Source organism: Pelobates fuscus, chromosome 10, assembly GCF_036172605.1.
Source record: "Pelobates fuscus isolate aPelFus1 chromosome 10, aPelFus1.pri, whole genome shotgun sequence".
Lineage (NCBI taxonomy): Eukaryota > Metazoa > Chordata > Amphibia > Anura > Pelobatidae > Pelobates > Pelobates fuscus.
The window spans coordinates 109,030,054-109,042,625 of record NC_086326.1 but is presented as its reverse complement, the minus strand read 5'-3'; the positions used below and the strand labels follow the sequence as shown (position 1 = coordinate 109,042,625).

General features: G+C 41.3%; 1 protein-coding gene across 1 annotated transcript in view; it reads right to left on the bottom strand.

The window, feature by feature from the left end:
* The window catches only part of SLC43A3 (solute carrier family 43 member 3), a 166,453-nt gene that overhangs the window by 115,808 nt on the left and 38,073 nt on the right, over positions 1 to 12,572 (bottom strand). Inside the window, exons 4-6 of the mRNA XM_063434833.1 lie at positions 11,735 to 11,781; positions 1,416 to 1,492; positions 1,240 to 1,332 (exon numbers count right to left, since the gene is read on the bottom strand). Coding sequence (XP_063290903.1) covers positions 1,240 to 1,332; positions 1,416 to 1,492; positions 11,735 to 11,781 — 217 coding nt within the window. The remainder of the gene's footprint in view (positions 1 to 1,239; positions 1,333 to 1,415; positions 1,493 to 11,734; positions 11,782 to 12,572) is intronic.

Below are 12,572 nucleotides of genomic sequence, written 5' to 3'. Positions count from 1 at the left end.
TCACCCTTAACCCTGCAAGTGTAATTATTGCAGTTTTTATAGACTGTATTACCTTGTATTATTACAATAATTACCTTGCAGGGTAAAGTCCTCCTCTAGTGGCTGTCTATCAGACAGCCACTAGAGGGACGTCTGCTAGGCATGAGGACGTCCAGCTTCACCGGAATCCCCATAGGAAAGCATTGAATAATGCTTTCCTATGGGGAGGTCTAATGTGCGTGTGCAGCCATTGCCGCACATGCGCATTAGGTCTCCCCCCACCAGCGGACGTCAGTGGGGGAGGAGCATGGGTGGAGCCTGACCCAGCGCCGTGGGACATCGGCACTGTGGGACATCAGCGCTGGATTAAGGTAAGTTACTGAAGGCGTTTTAACCCCTTCAGCGACGTGGGATGGGGGCACTCCAAGATTCTACAGTGCTAGAAAATGGGATTGTTTTCCTGGCACTAGAGAATCCCTTTAAGATCAAAAAAGATGAAATGGAACTATTTTCTAGGTCATTTAAAATTCACTTTGGTTTCACTTAGAATTCTCACTTTAGTGAAAAACCCTGTCAGTATTTAAAGCTATTTCCCTGCAAAGAAGTAAATAAAAACTGCAGAAAACTGTTTGACATTAACAGGCTTATTCACTAAACACCGGATTTTGTCCAAATGGAAAAAATCTGGTGAAAATTACAGAGTCCCTACTGCATTGTCAATGTGGAGATTTATTAAAGCCAAATGCAGTCAGTATTCTGTTGGTCTGACCGATTTTGTAACATCCATCCGGAAGTGGACAGAAACTCAGTAATATCTGCATCTGAACCAATATAAAACAAGATAAAATGAATGCTTCTGGCATACAAACACAGCATTCTAATAAAACACTAACATTATATATAAACACACCACAGCATTAAAACACACACACACACAACAACTTAACACAATGCTGTTAGTTTACTGTCTCAGTCAGTGTTCAAAGTTAAAGGGACACCCTGGGTACACATTTTGGCCTCATTACTGACACACATTTTAATGCATTACTGACACACATTTTTGCCTCACTTATATAAACACAGTGCTCAGCTTTACACAGGGCTAAAACTAAAAGCACTGTCCAACAATTCTTCAACAGTCAGACATCCTTTCCCTACACCTTACTAACACTATGACTACAAAGGTTTAGATTACAAAAATGATACTTTTTAAACATTTCCTTGTGTATATTTAACATTGTTTTATGATAAACATCTTACTTTTACAATCAGGAATACAACTGAAGATGAGTCGAAGGCCCCATTGTACAATGTTATAACTGTTGAACGGTGTGACCCAAAGAGATTTCCCACCTGTAGAAAAGAAGAGAACACGTGCCATTTGTAATGCAATACCAAGATTGTGTGTGTCATGTCAGGAGTAGATACATACTAACCTGCATATTAGTTATCATAAGAAGTATCCCTCCTGTTGTCAGTAGTGCTAGTGCAGGAAACAAGACTATTGCAATGTCTGAAACCAATATAAATGTAGATGTAGGTATGAGTTAAAACACTGGCAATATATCAATGAAAATGGTGGCATGCATAGTGATAACAGAATGGTAATAGTGGGTAAATTATTAATTAAAAAAGAATGCACACAAGTGAAAAGAAATCTCAGTGTTGTGATAGTGTAATATTAGTATTAGAAGGATGTGCAGACTGAGTACAATGAAAATGTAGTCTAGATATAGTTATATCTGAAGTAGACATGGGCACATCGACATTTTCGTTCTTTGCCTTCAGATAAAAAAAATATTCTAAATATGCAAACAAAATTTTGTCCATTTACTTTTTTTTTTCCGGACAATATTGGACTTATATTCAATTTGGAAATTCTATTCAGAAAAATGGAAATGCTTCGAATGAACATTTCAAAATAATTTAAACAGGGTTATTCCTCAAAGTCGGAATAGCCCGAACCGAATAGGGCAAAACCATTTGCTGTTTAACGGGGTCAATATGACTTAAAAATCTGGACATTGTTCACTATTCATTCAACAATTTCCGGATTTAGCATATATGACCCTGAATGAGACTGAATGGCGACCAAATGGCAGCTGGACCAAATGCTTAAGATGAGCAAACCAATTTGTTATTTTTTTTGTATTCTTTATTTTTGATGTGCATCCACATATTAGAGTATCCAGAAAATAGTACAGGAGTACAGTACTGCACTTTTTTTTTTTTTTTTTAAGTAAATGTAATGACAGGTTAGGTAATTGCATTAATGTTGACTGTGCCAGATGTGGGGAAAGTAGAGTAAGACATATGAGAAACAGGCTAGTCTAGTCTACTACACTGATACTACTGGTACTGATCCAGAAGTTAGGCTTAAAGCTCCATATGGTCTGCATAAAATTAATAAGCGTAATAAGAAATATGGCTGAGCAGAAAAACAGAAAAAAAAAACAGAAAATACAAACAAGATTGCCTCTTGAACTTTCACTGGGTCAAATGCATGAGGCAGGCCTGTTTTTGGTTTGAGCAGAGGCGTCAGCCTAGTGTGGAATACAGCAGTCCATAGGGGGGTGCAGCTTGGTAGCGTTGGATCAGGGTGTCTTCACCTCTCCAGGTATGGGCAAAACTCATAACAGACTCGAGCACTGAGAATCTGTGTCTGTAAAGTCCACAAATACCTATTATTTCTCCGCTGCTGCTGCAGATGGCATCTAGATCTCCACTTGATCAGTAGGTGGACTACGCTTCTTTACCACTGCAGGTGTTGGAGTGTGATCTCACGCTGCCGCATGTGGTGAAGTGCTGCTCTTTGCCATTGTAGCTGATGGTGTGCAGCTCTATGCCTTCACAGCACATGGGAAGAGGTAGAGTCCCTGTCAGAGCACAGCTTTAGGTATGTTTTCAGGAAGAGGAGCAAGATGTTGGTAATCTGATAGATAGTGGGTTTTGTCCTTGGACTTGATTTTGAGGCATCAGTGAGGCGGTCTCCAAGTGCCTTTCCAGCTGGGTCCAAAAGTCCTGGAGTATTGCCTCCAGCCCCAGCAAGGGGCACCCAGTGAGGTTGCTTACATTAGCACAGGTTAATGTCAGGCTCTGTGCCGTCGAAAGGCCTCCCTGCCATTTAAGAAAGCTTGTTTAAGCGCACATTAGTTGCAGGAGCTGTCCGTTATGGCCCCACAAGTGTATAGATCAGTCCAGCAGGGAGCGGTATTACCTCCACCGGTGCAAGGGGAGGGGGGGATTGGAGTTAAGATAGGCCACATGTCAAACTTGAGAGTGGGGAAGTTGGTGGCCTTCCCCAGCACAGCCATATGTAGGCCTCAGCAAGCCTATTCAGTCTCTCCAAAGTCGGAGGTATCCGATTAACATATTGTTGGGTCCTCCACAGCACCCTCAGTTCTGGCTGTGTGGAATAACTCTGATTTTAGTGTAGTGGGTGAAGATTACCCCCAACAGTTGGTGAGCCAAGCGAGAGTTCGTCTGATACACGTCTGGTCAGCATGAGGCTAGCAAACCAATTTTAAACATGCACTGGCAGTACTAGTAACACCCAAACGCTTACTAAACATATTTGCACTGAGCACATATCAACCAAATTTGATTGTAAATTATGTTCTCTTAGGCCCAATCATGACATGCTATACTGATTGAGGTTCAACAATATCAGTTTAGAACTCAAAACCAATCATGAATTAGCAAATTAAAAAGACCTATACATATTGCCAGACAAAACTGAAAAAAAAAAAAATAACATGGAGTGCCAGAGCCAGCATGTTAGTAAAGCTTAGCTAGCCTGCCAGACATCCAGGCGTGCCATTCACCAGGCCAGCCAGCCAAAAATGCCAGCCAGACACTAGACCAGCCACCAGCCAGCCCCTCATTCTCTAGTAAAATGGACGCAATGGAGGGGGCCATAGCCAGCAGCCAGCGAGTGAAAGAAGCATGTCAAAGCTGAAAAGCCCAGGAAATTGAAGTCTGCATGTGCTAGGAGGAAAAAGTATCCCCATAGTTATGGTCAAGAGAAGAATACAGCACTGGTCACAAAATTGTGCTTGTATTATAAATATATTTATGGGGGAGCAGCCAACAGGACTATCTGTGGAGGAATATTATGGTCCAAGTTAACACTGTTGGAAGAAACAAAATAGACTTGTAATGCCTACCTGCACGTGGTGTGGGTTGGGACAGGGTAGCAAAAGTACTTGGAGGGGGAAAAAAAAAATATTTATTTTATGTGCTTTTACTACCCACCACCACCATGTGTAGCTAGGCTATACTATTATTTTTTGTTCTCCATATGCTTTTGCTACCTTCCCTCCACCCTTCAATTTACAGCTAGGCCTAAACTGCGTCATGCATTAGTCAGTGTATTAATCATGTAAATCAACATAATATAAAAACAAATGTATAGTATCTATCTATCTATCCATCCATCCATCCATCCACATGTATGTGACTGTACAGTAGAGGAAGTTAATGTAGCACATACATGTATTTTAGATCATTCGAAACTCGTTCTTTACTGAAGAGATTTCCCACTAGCAGCTAGCCAGTTATGTCAAGGAACAGGGATCCACTGCTGATCATATGTAAAACATGCTCATGTCATCTAATTAAATAGGTTTTTGGACCAGTCATATACTGCTTCCATAATTAGCTGTATATAATCTCAATATTTCAAAATGTATATGTAAATAAGTTATTGCAATAGATCTATAGATCTGTAGCGGTAATAGTGTAGCAGTAGTCTCTGTATTCTCCAGCCATTAGTTGTAGTAGTAGTACTTAGGCATAGTAATAATATGTACAATGTAATTTTTAAGGAATAGTAGCACCAATAATGGAGCTAAAAACCCAGTGCTGCTAAAATAATCACCCAAGTGCTAAATTACTAAAAACACTTAATACATACGTAAACTCTGGAAAAAAACGAGGTGATAGCGCACACAATGGTAAAGTGCTTTACAATGTTATGGCTGAATGGAACCTATACAGTTAAAACATAAGATGCCAACAAAGTGTAAAACTGTATGAACATTTGGTTGTAAGTAGATAACTTGGAACACTCACAAATTTTTGAGCCCTTAAGGTCGGCTCTGAACTCTGCAGGTATTATAATAATCTCAGGTTGATGTAAAGTGCAATGTTGCTGATCTCAGGTTCCGGCTGGTATTCCTCTTTAAATTATAGGAGATTAGGAACCAATATTAAGGGTAAAAAGTGCACTATATTAAACATCAAAGTTAAAACAATAAAGCTGAGATGAAGTAATAGCACAATGCGTTTCGATCTCTCTAGGGGTCTGTCAGGGTACCTGTGGTCTCTACCTCCGAAAGAGGTAGAGACTTAGCCGTTCCTTCATCCAGACGGTCTGATGGCTTCCTTCCTCGCGGTCTATAGTTAATTAAGGGTAATTATTTGTGTTTTTCCACTAATTACCTACTAAGTGTGTTTTCTATCTGCACACAGGTGAATTCGAATTTATTGTTGCTTGCTGTAAAATCCAGAAGCGCAGTACAGATTAAGGGGAAATCCAAAGGCAGGGTCAGATGAGAAGCAGAAGTCAGGGTTGGCAGCGGAGTAACGTAGTCCGTAAAGCAGACAGAGGTCAGAGTTCAGGAAATCAGTCAGTAGCGAAGCAAAGATCCGGCAGGAAACACCAAACAGGCAAAATGACCAGATCCTAGGTTTCAGGATTTTACAGCCTGCTAATTAGATGCAGCTGACCCTAATTGGAAAAGAGTAGCAGGTGGATCAGTACTGCTCATTCCAGGCAAGGGGTCAGGAAGCAGAGTAATGCAAACAGAAACTGAAGCCCCCTGGTGGATATCATGGCAGAGAACCTGACTGGGATGCTGGAGATGTGAGTTCAAACCCAGCCAGGTCTCTTAAAGGGACAGTCATGCCTTGCAGTCTGCAGGGTTCGGGCTGCCCTGTGACAGAACCCCCCCACAAGGCGTCAACTAGTCCAATTAAGGTTCAGACAGGAAATCCAGGTCTGTATAGGCATCAGAATCTGAGAGTGTTCCGAGAGGAACATTTTGTTATTCTTTGAGAAGGCAGTGGAGGCAAGGAGGCGAGAAGGGGATGCAGCTCTGGCCTTAAGAGCCTGTTCAAAGACCTTTAGATCTTGCCTGCGGACCCCGGTTCCATTGGAGGCAGTTACACAGTCTGGGGAGAGATCCTCTGGCTGGCCACCAACAGCCCCCCCCTCAACAAAGCCATCACCAAAATAAAAGTAAACTGGAAGACTGAAACAGGTCAAGCAATTGACGAATAGGTTTTGTACTCAGACATTCCTCGTATAACAATATCAGAAGGATAATAAATAAAACCAAAAAGATCAGCAAGCATTTATAGTTATATTAGTAGAAGCCGAGAAAGCATTTGACTGGGTGTGTTGGGTTGTCCAGTTTCAGTCCTTGAGTTCATTTGGAGGCAATGGTTTCATTCACAGTTCTATTAAATCTTTATATATGTTGCCCACAGCAAGAACTATAAGTAAAAAAATTCAAGCAGATTTGTTTCCATTTGTTTCCATTGAGTAACGGAACATGGCAGGATTGACTGCTGTCACCCTTATTATATATTTTGATAATAGAATTACTAGCCATTAACTTCAGAAAGAACGGAAATTAAAAGGATATCCTATTCTGCAGGTTTAGTTTAAAATCAGTCTTTACGCAGATGATATTTTAATTAATGTGACAGATCTGGTTGATTTCATAAAAAAATTGAAAGTTACATGCTGGTATGTAATTATAAATGAAATATTGAAAAACAATGATATACTCTAAAAATTTTGACAGAGAATCCTCAGATCTTTGTCATAACAAATTAAAATTTAAGTGTGTAAATAGTGAATTCTATATTTGGGAGAAATTATAAATTCAGATTTAAATATTATGATTGAGAGGAATTTTATGGCAGTTAAAAAACAAACAAAAAACAATCTATTGGTAAAAGAGTGTAAGAATTTGGCCTTGTCGTTGATTGGAAGGATACGTGTCTGTAAATCCAATGTATGTGAAACCAAACACATAAAAATTGTACACTCGCCAATTCACAGGTAGTAGTCAGACATCCAATAGAAGGGTGGTCAGTCATGATCTATTCAAATGTGGCAAAATAGTGAGCATGCCTGCTAACACGGATAGCAATATTCTTAATGAAAATAATACATGGTTTGTGAATTTAGTAAAGCATACCTTTTATTTAAGTTGTTGAAAAAAAGAAAAATAGGGACATAGCAGCATAAACAAACAAAAAAAAAAGTTTCTCCCAGGATAATCTCCTAACACATTGTAGTACTACTTTTCTAGCGGGCACCCACGTGACATCCACGGACGCATCGTCATCATCAACCGCTTCACTTGTATCTGACAACTCAGCAAAGGAAGCAGCAGCGGGTACAACATCATCATCATCACACCATACGTGTGTAATGCTGCCTGACTGAGACATATCCCTGTTATCTACATCCTCTGGCAATAATGGTTGCGCATCACTCATTTCTTCCAACTGATGTGTAAATAACTCCTCTGACATACCAAGTGAAGCGGCTGTGGTGCTAGTGTTGGTGGTGGCGGCAGGCGGGCGAGTGGTAACTTGAGAGGTGCCCGAAGCTAAGCTGGAGGAGGATGGTGCGTCGAGGTTCCGAGCGGAAGCTGTAGAAGATTGGGTGTCCTGTGTTAGCCAGTCAACTATGTCCTCAGAACTTTTCAAGTTCAGGGTACATGGCCTCTGAACACTGGGCATTATTCTAGGGCCAAAGCGAATCACAGCATCACGACCACGACAGCCCCTGCGGGGTGGCCTGCCTCTGCCTACCATTTTTTTTTCGATAAGTGGTACTATGCGTGCAAGCTACTGTGACAACAGATATGAGTGGCACTGGTGTGACACTGTGCCCTGGCAGGCCCTGAAACGCACACTCGTGAAGGAAACTGACTGCTATTATATTACAGTCCAAAAAGTTTTGTTTTTTGTTAAATGCAAGCTATTGTGACACCAGATATGAGTGGTGGCACTGGGCGAGTGGGCACAGTATACGCTGTGAGCCTGACACACACGCTGGCAGACAACCAACTGCTATTCAATCTATTACAGTCAAAATTGTATTTTTTTTTTAAAAATGTACACTACTGTTACACCAGATATGAGTTGCACTGGTGTGACACTGTGCCCTGGCAGGCCCTGAAACGCACACTCGTGAAGGAAACTGACTGCTATTATATTACAGTCCAAAAAGGTTTTTATTGTTAAATGCAAGCTATTGTGACACCAGTGAGTGAGTGGTGGCACTGGGCAAGTGGGCACAGTATATGCTGTGAGCCTGAAACACACGCTGGCAGACAACTAACTGCTATTCAATCTATTACAGTCAAAATTGTATTTTTTTTTTTTTTTTTTTTAATGTACACTACTGTTACACCAGATATGAGTTGCACTGGTGTGACACTGTGCCCTGGCAGGCCCTGAAACGCACACTCGTGAAGGAAACTGACTGCCATTATATTACAGTCCAAAAAGTTTTGTTTTTTGTTAAATGCAAGCTATTGTGACACCAGTGAGTGAGTGGTGGCACTGGGCAGGCCCTGAAACGCACACTAGTGAAGGAAACTGACTGCTATTATATTACAGTCCAAAAAGTTTATTTTTTTTAAATGCAAGCTATTGTGACACCAGTGAGTGAGTGGTGGCACTGGGGAAGTGGGCACAGTATATGCTGTGAGCCTGACACACAGGCTGGCAGGCAGGCAACTGCAATTACATTACACAGAAAAGAAAAAAAAAGCAGACTGATGTTCTAGCCCTAAACAGGGCTTTTTGGGGTGCTGTCCATACAGCAGAGATCAGATGAGTCCTTCAGGACTGTAGTGGACACTGAATACACTAGCCTAGCTATCAATTTCCCTATCAAATCAGCAGCAGCTACACTGTCCCTACTCTGACTAAGAATGCAGCTTCACAATGAATGTAAAATGGATGCTGTCCAGGAGGTGGGAGGGTCTGGGAGGGAGGGTCTGCTGCTGATTGGCTGGAATGTGTCTGCTGACTGTGAGGTACAGGCAGGGTCAAAGTTTACTCAATGACGACGAATAGGGGGCGGACCGAACAGCGCATGTGGTCGCCGTCCGTGGCGAACAGTTCGGGACATCACTACTGGTTATGTATCTGCTTTTGCGCTCATTCTTTCAAAAAGAAAAGCCTGGTTGCTGCAGGCAGTACAGCAAGCAAGGAAGGCAGGCACTGTGTGGCAAATTGACTCAGTCAGCAGAACAGTAATGCACAGCTGACAAAAATAAAAAAATGTCTCTGAAAAAAGTCTCTCAACACGGTCAGGCAATCTCCAGTTACTCCTTGGGTTTTTACGCCCAAATGCATTATCTTACAGTTATCTACATTGAATGTCAGTTGCCAGAGCTCTGACCATTTCTCTAGTTTATCTAAATCGTTTGCCATTTGGCTTATCTCTCCTGGAACATCAACGCCAGGGCTCGAGTCCTACAGGAACGCAGGGCAATGGCATTCCTGCACTTTTTTCACAGCAGGAACGCCGTTCCCCCTGCAGGCACTAACCAGGAGGCACCCCCAAATGCTGTGTTCCCCCTGTCATGGGGGGGGTCACCTGATGGACCACCCAGCAGGCGGCTGTCTCCCTGTTACACGCGGCGAGGGAGCTGTGTCCTCTCTGCTTTGCTCCCTCGCACACCATTTGCTGATGCTGGGAGCCGGAATATGACGTCATATTCTGGCTCCCAGCATCAGTACACAGCCCGCGCGAGGTAGCAGAGCAGAGAGGACACAGCTCCCTCGCCGCATGTGACAGGGAGACAGCCGCCTGCCTCACTGCAGCCCCACTGGATCCCAGGGACCCATCCATGCCAGCTTTCCCAAAAGGTAGGGTGGGAAATGTTAATTTTAATAATATTAATAATTTGTATATATGTCTGTTAGTGTGTGTGTGTGTGTATGTCTGTTAGTGTATGTATGTGTGTGTATGTCTGTTAGTTTATGTCTGTTAGTGTATTTGTGTCTGTTAGTGTATGTGTGTCTGTTAGTGTATGTGTGTGTTTGTGTCAGTGTGTGTGTGTACGAGTGTATTTACGTCTGTTAGCCTATGTACGTGTGGAGTGTATGTGCTTCTGTTAGTGTATGCATGTGTATGTTTCTGTGTATGTGCTTCTGTTAGTGTATGTGTGTAAGTGTCTGTCAAATCAGTGAGAGTCTGTCATTTAGAATGTGTGTGACTATTAATTTGTGTCTGTCAAAGTGTTTGTGTGTCTCTCTGTCAATGAATGAGTGTGTGTCAGTGAATGCGTGTGTGTCAAATCAGTTATGTCTGTGTGTTTGTCATTGAGTGTGTGTGTTACTTTCAGTGCGTATCTGCCAGTGTGTGTCAGTGAATGTGTGAGAGAATGTGTCTGTCAGAGAGTGTGCTTAAAGGGACATTATAGGCACCCAGACAACTTCAGCTCATTGAAGTGGTCTGGGTGCAGTGTCCCAGTTCCCTTAAACCTGGAAGTGTAATAATTGCAGTTTCTGAGAAACTGCAATAATTACCTTGAGGGGTAACTCCACCTCTAGTGGCTGTTTCTCAATGTTTTCCTATGGACGCTCTGTGCGATGGAGGCATAATATGAGGATGGCTTAACCCCAAATGTAAACATAGCAGTTTCTCTGAAACTGCTATGTTTACGTGGGAAGGGTTAAAACCTGAGGGACCTGGCACCCAGACCACTTCATTGAGCTGAAGTGGTCTGGGTGCCTATAGTGTCCCTTTAAAGTTTAATAGCTTTGAACAAACCAGAATAAAAATACTCCCTCAGCACACAAGTAATTGATATTTTGATGAAGAATATAACTAATGTGATTGATCCATTTTAACAGATTTGGAAAGCAGTATCACTTTTACACTGATTTAAATCTCCTCTATAACATCTCAGCCTTCATAATTTACCAAATCAAAACCCCAAACTTTTTTGTCTTGGACATTATTAAATGTTTATCCATCCTAATTTAAGTACTTACATTTCACCCTTATCCAGCCATTTTGCATCTAGCATTCTTAGCAATAATTGCGTGGCATTCCAATCAACATGAAAATCCTATTGCTTAGGAATTTCTGCAACTCTGGACACTTTCAAACCAACACATTCAGCTCTTTTAATACTTAAAAAAGCATTAATGCTAAATGATATGACTGCTGCAGGTCAAAGTTCATCGACCTCCATCATACTACAATCGCAATTACACATCTTAATACTGACGTTCAATTGAAACTAATAACAAAGTTTCTTCCTACACTAATATCGAAATGCATCCATAGATATACTAGATGTGATGAATGCATTTTTTTTTCTTTTCTGGCACGTTCTCCTCTTACTATAATTTCTAATAGTCATCATTTGCTATTTCTGTGCATTATTGGTAGATTTATTGAGGTGAACAAATGCTGTTCTAGGGCAAAAAGGAACAATCACCAAGGAAATCAATAGAATGTTTCTCTATATTTAGCATTTGCACCTAATCTAGCTCTTATGTTACATTAATAAATCTCCTACCTTATTAGGCACACTGTTTGTTTCTATACAAGCCATCACATATTTCAATCTTTTTCAGTATGTTTCTATATGCAGTTGCTTACAAACATTATCATCACGAAATGTATAAAAAACATCATCATGAATCCACATAATTGGAGATTTCTGCATAAAACAATAATCCTATGCTCTTCTTGAGGCCTTACCTTCATTGGACAGTGCTATGAGTATTGTAGCTACAGTGTAAATGGATCTAATTGGATAAAAACAAAATATATTTTGAGTTACGTTATTAAATCATGGTCTCAATTTAATATTTTTAATACGTTTTTCAAATGATCAATCGGTTATAAAAACTATTTAACCCCTTAAGGACACATGACATGTGTGACATGTCATGATTCCCTTTTATTCCAGAAGTTTGGTCCTTAAGGGGTTAAAGTTTACCTGCAAAAATTTCTATACTTTCCTTATTAGGTCAAAGATTGACATTGGAAATACAGATTAAGAAACAATGCACACACAAAAATACAATTTAAAATGTTACAAAGTTACTTAAACTTACGTATCTCAGCAATCAAATATAGGGATTCAGTTCCCACAACAGTACCCCCAATATCGATGGGTTATATATATATATGTAATTAATGCTAGTGCTAAATGAACTAAAGTGTGTTTAATGCATCTGTTGTAAGAGCATTATGAATATTTATAATGCAAAATTACTGTGATCAAAAACACAATTTAAAAAAATACAGTGTCAACGCTTAACAATAAAAGTTGTTTTGCTTTGGTGTATAAGAGGCAGGGCTGGCGCGTCCATAAGGTGGCACAGGCGGCCGCCTTAGGGCGCACCGGCTCTGGGGGCGCAAAATTCCAGTGACCGGCAGGAGGGAAGTGCTCCCTCCTGCCTGGTCACCTCCTGGATCCCCGGAGCTGCTGGGAGGCGTGCGGCTGAAGTTGCTTAGGAGGCGGCGAGGGAGCTCTCTGATCTCTCTGACCGGCTCCCTCGCGCGCCTTTTGCTGATGCCGCGGGAGCCGGAA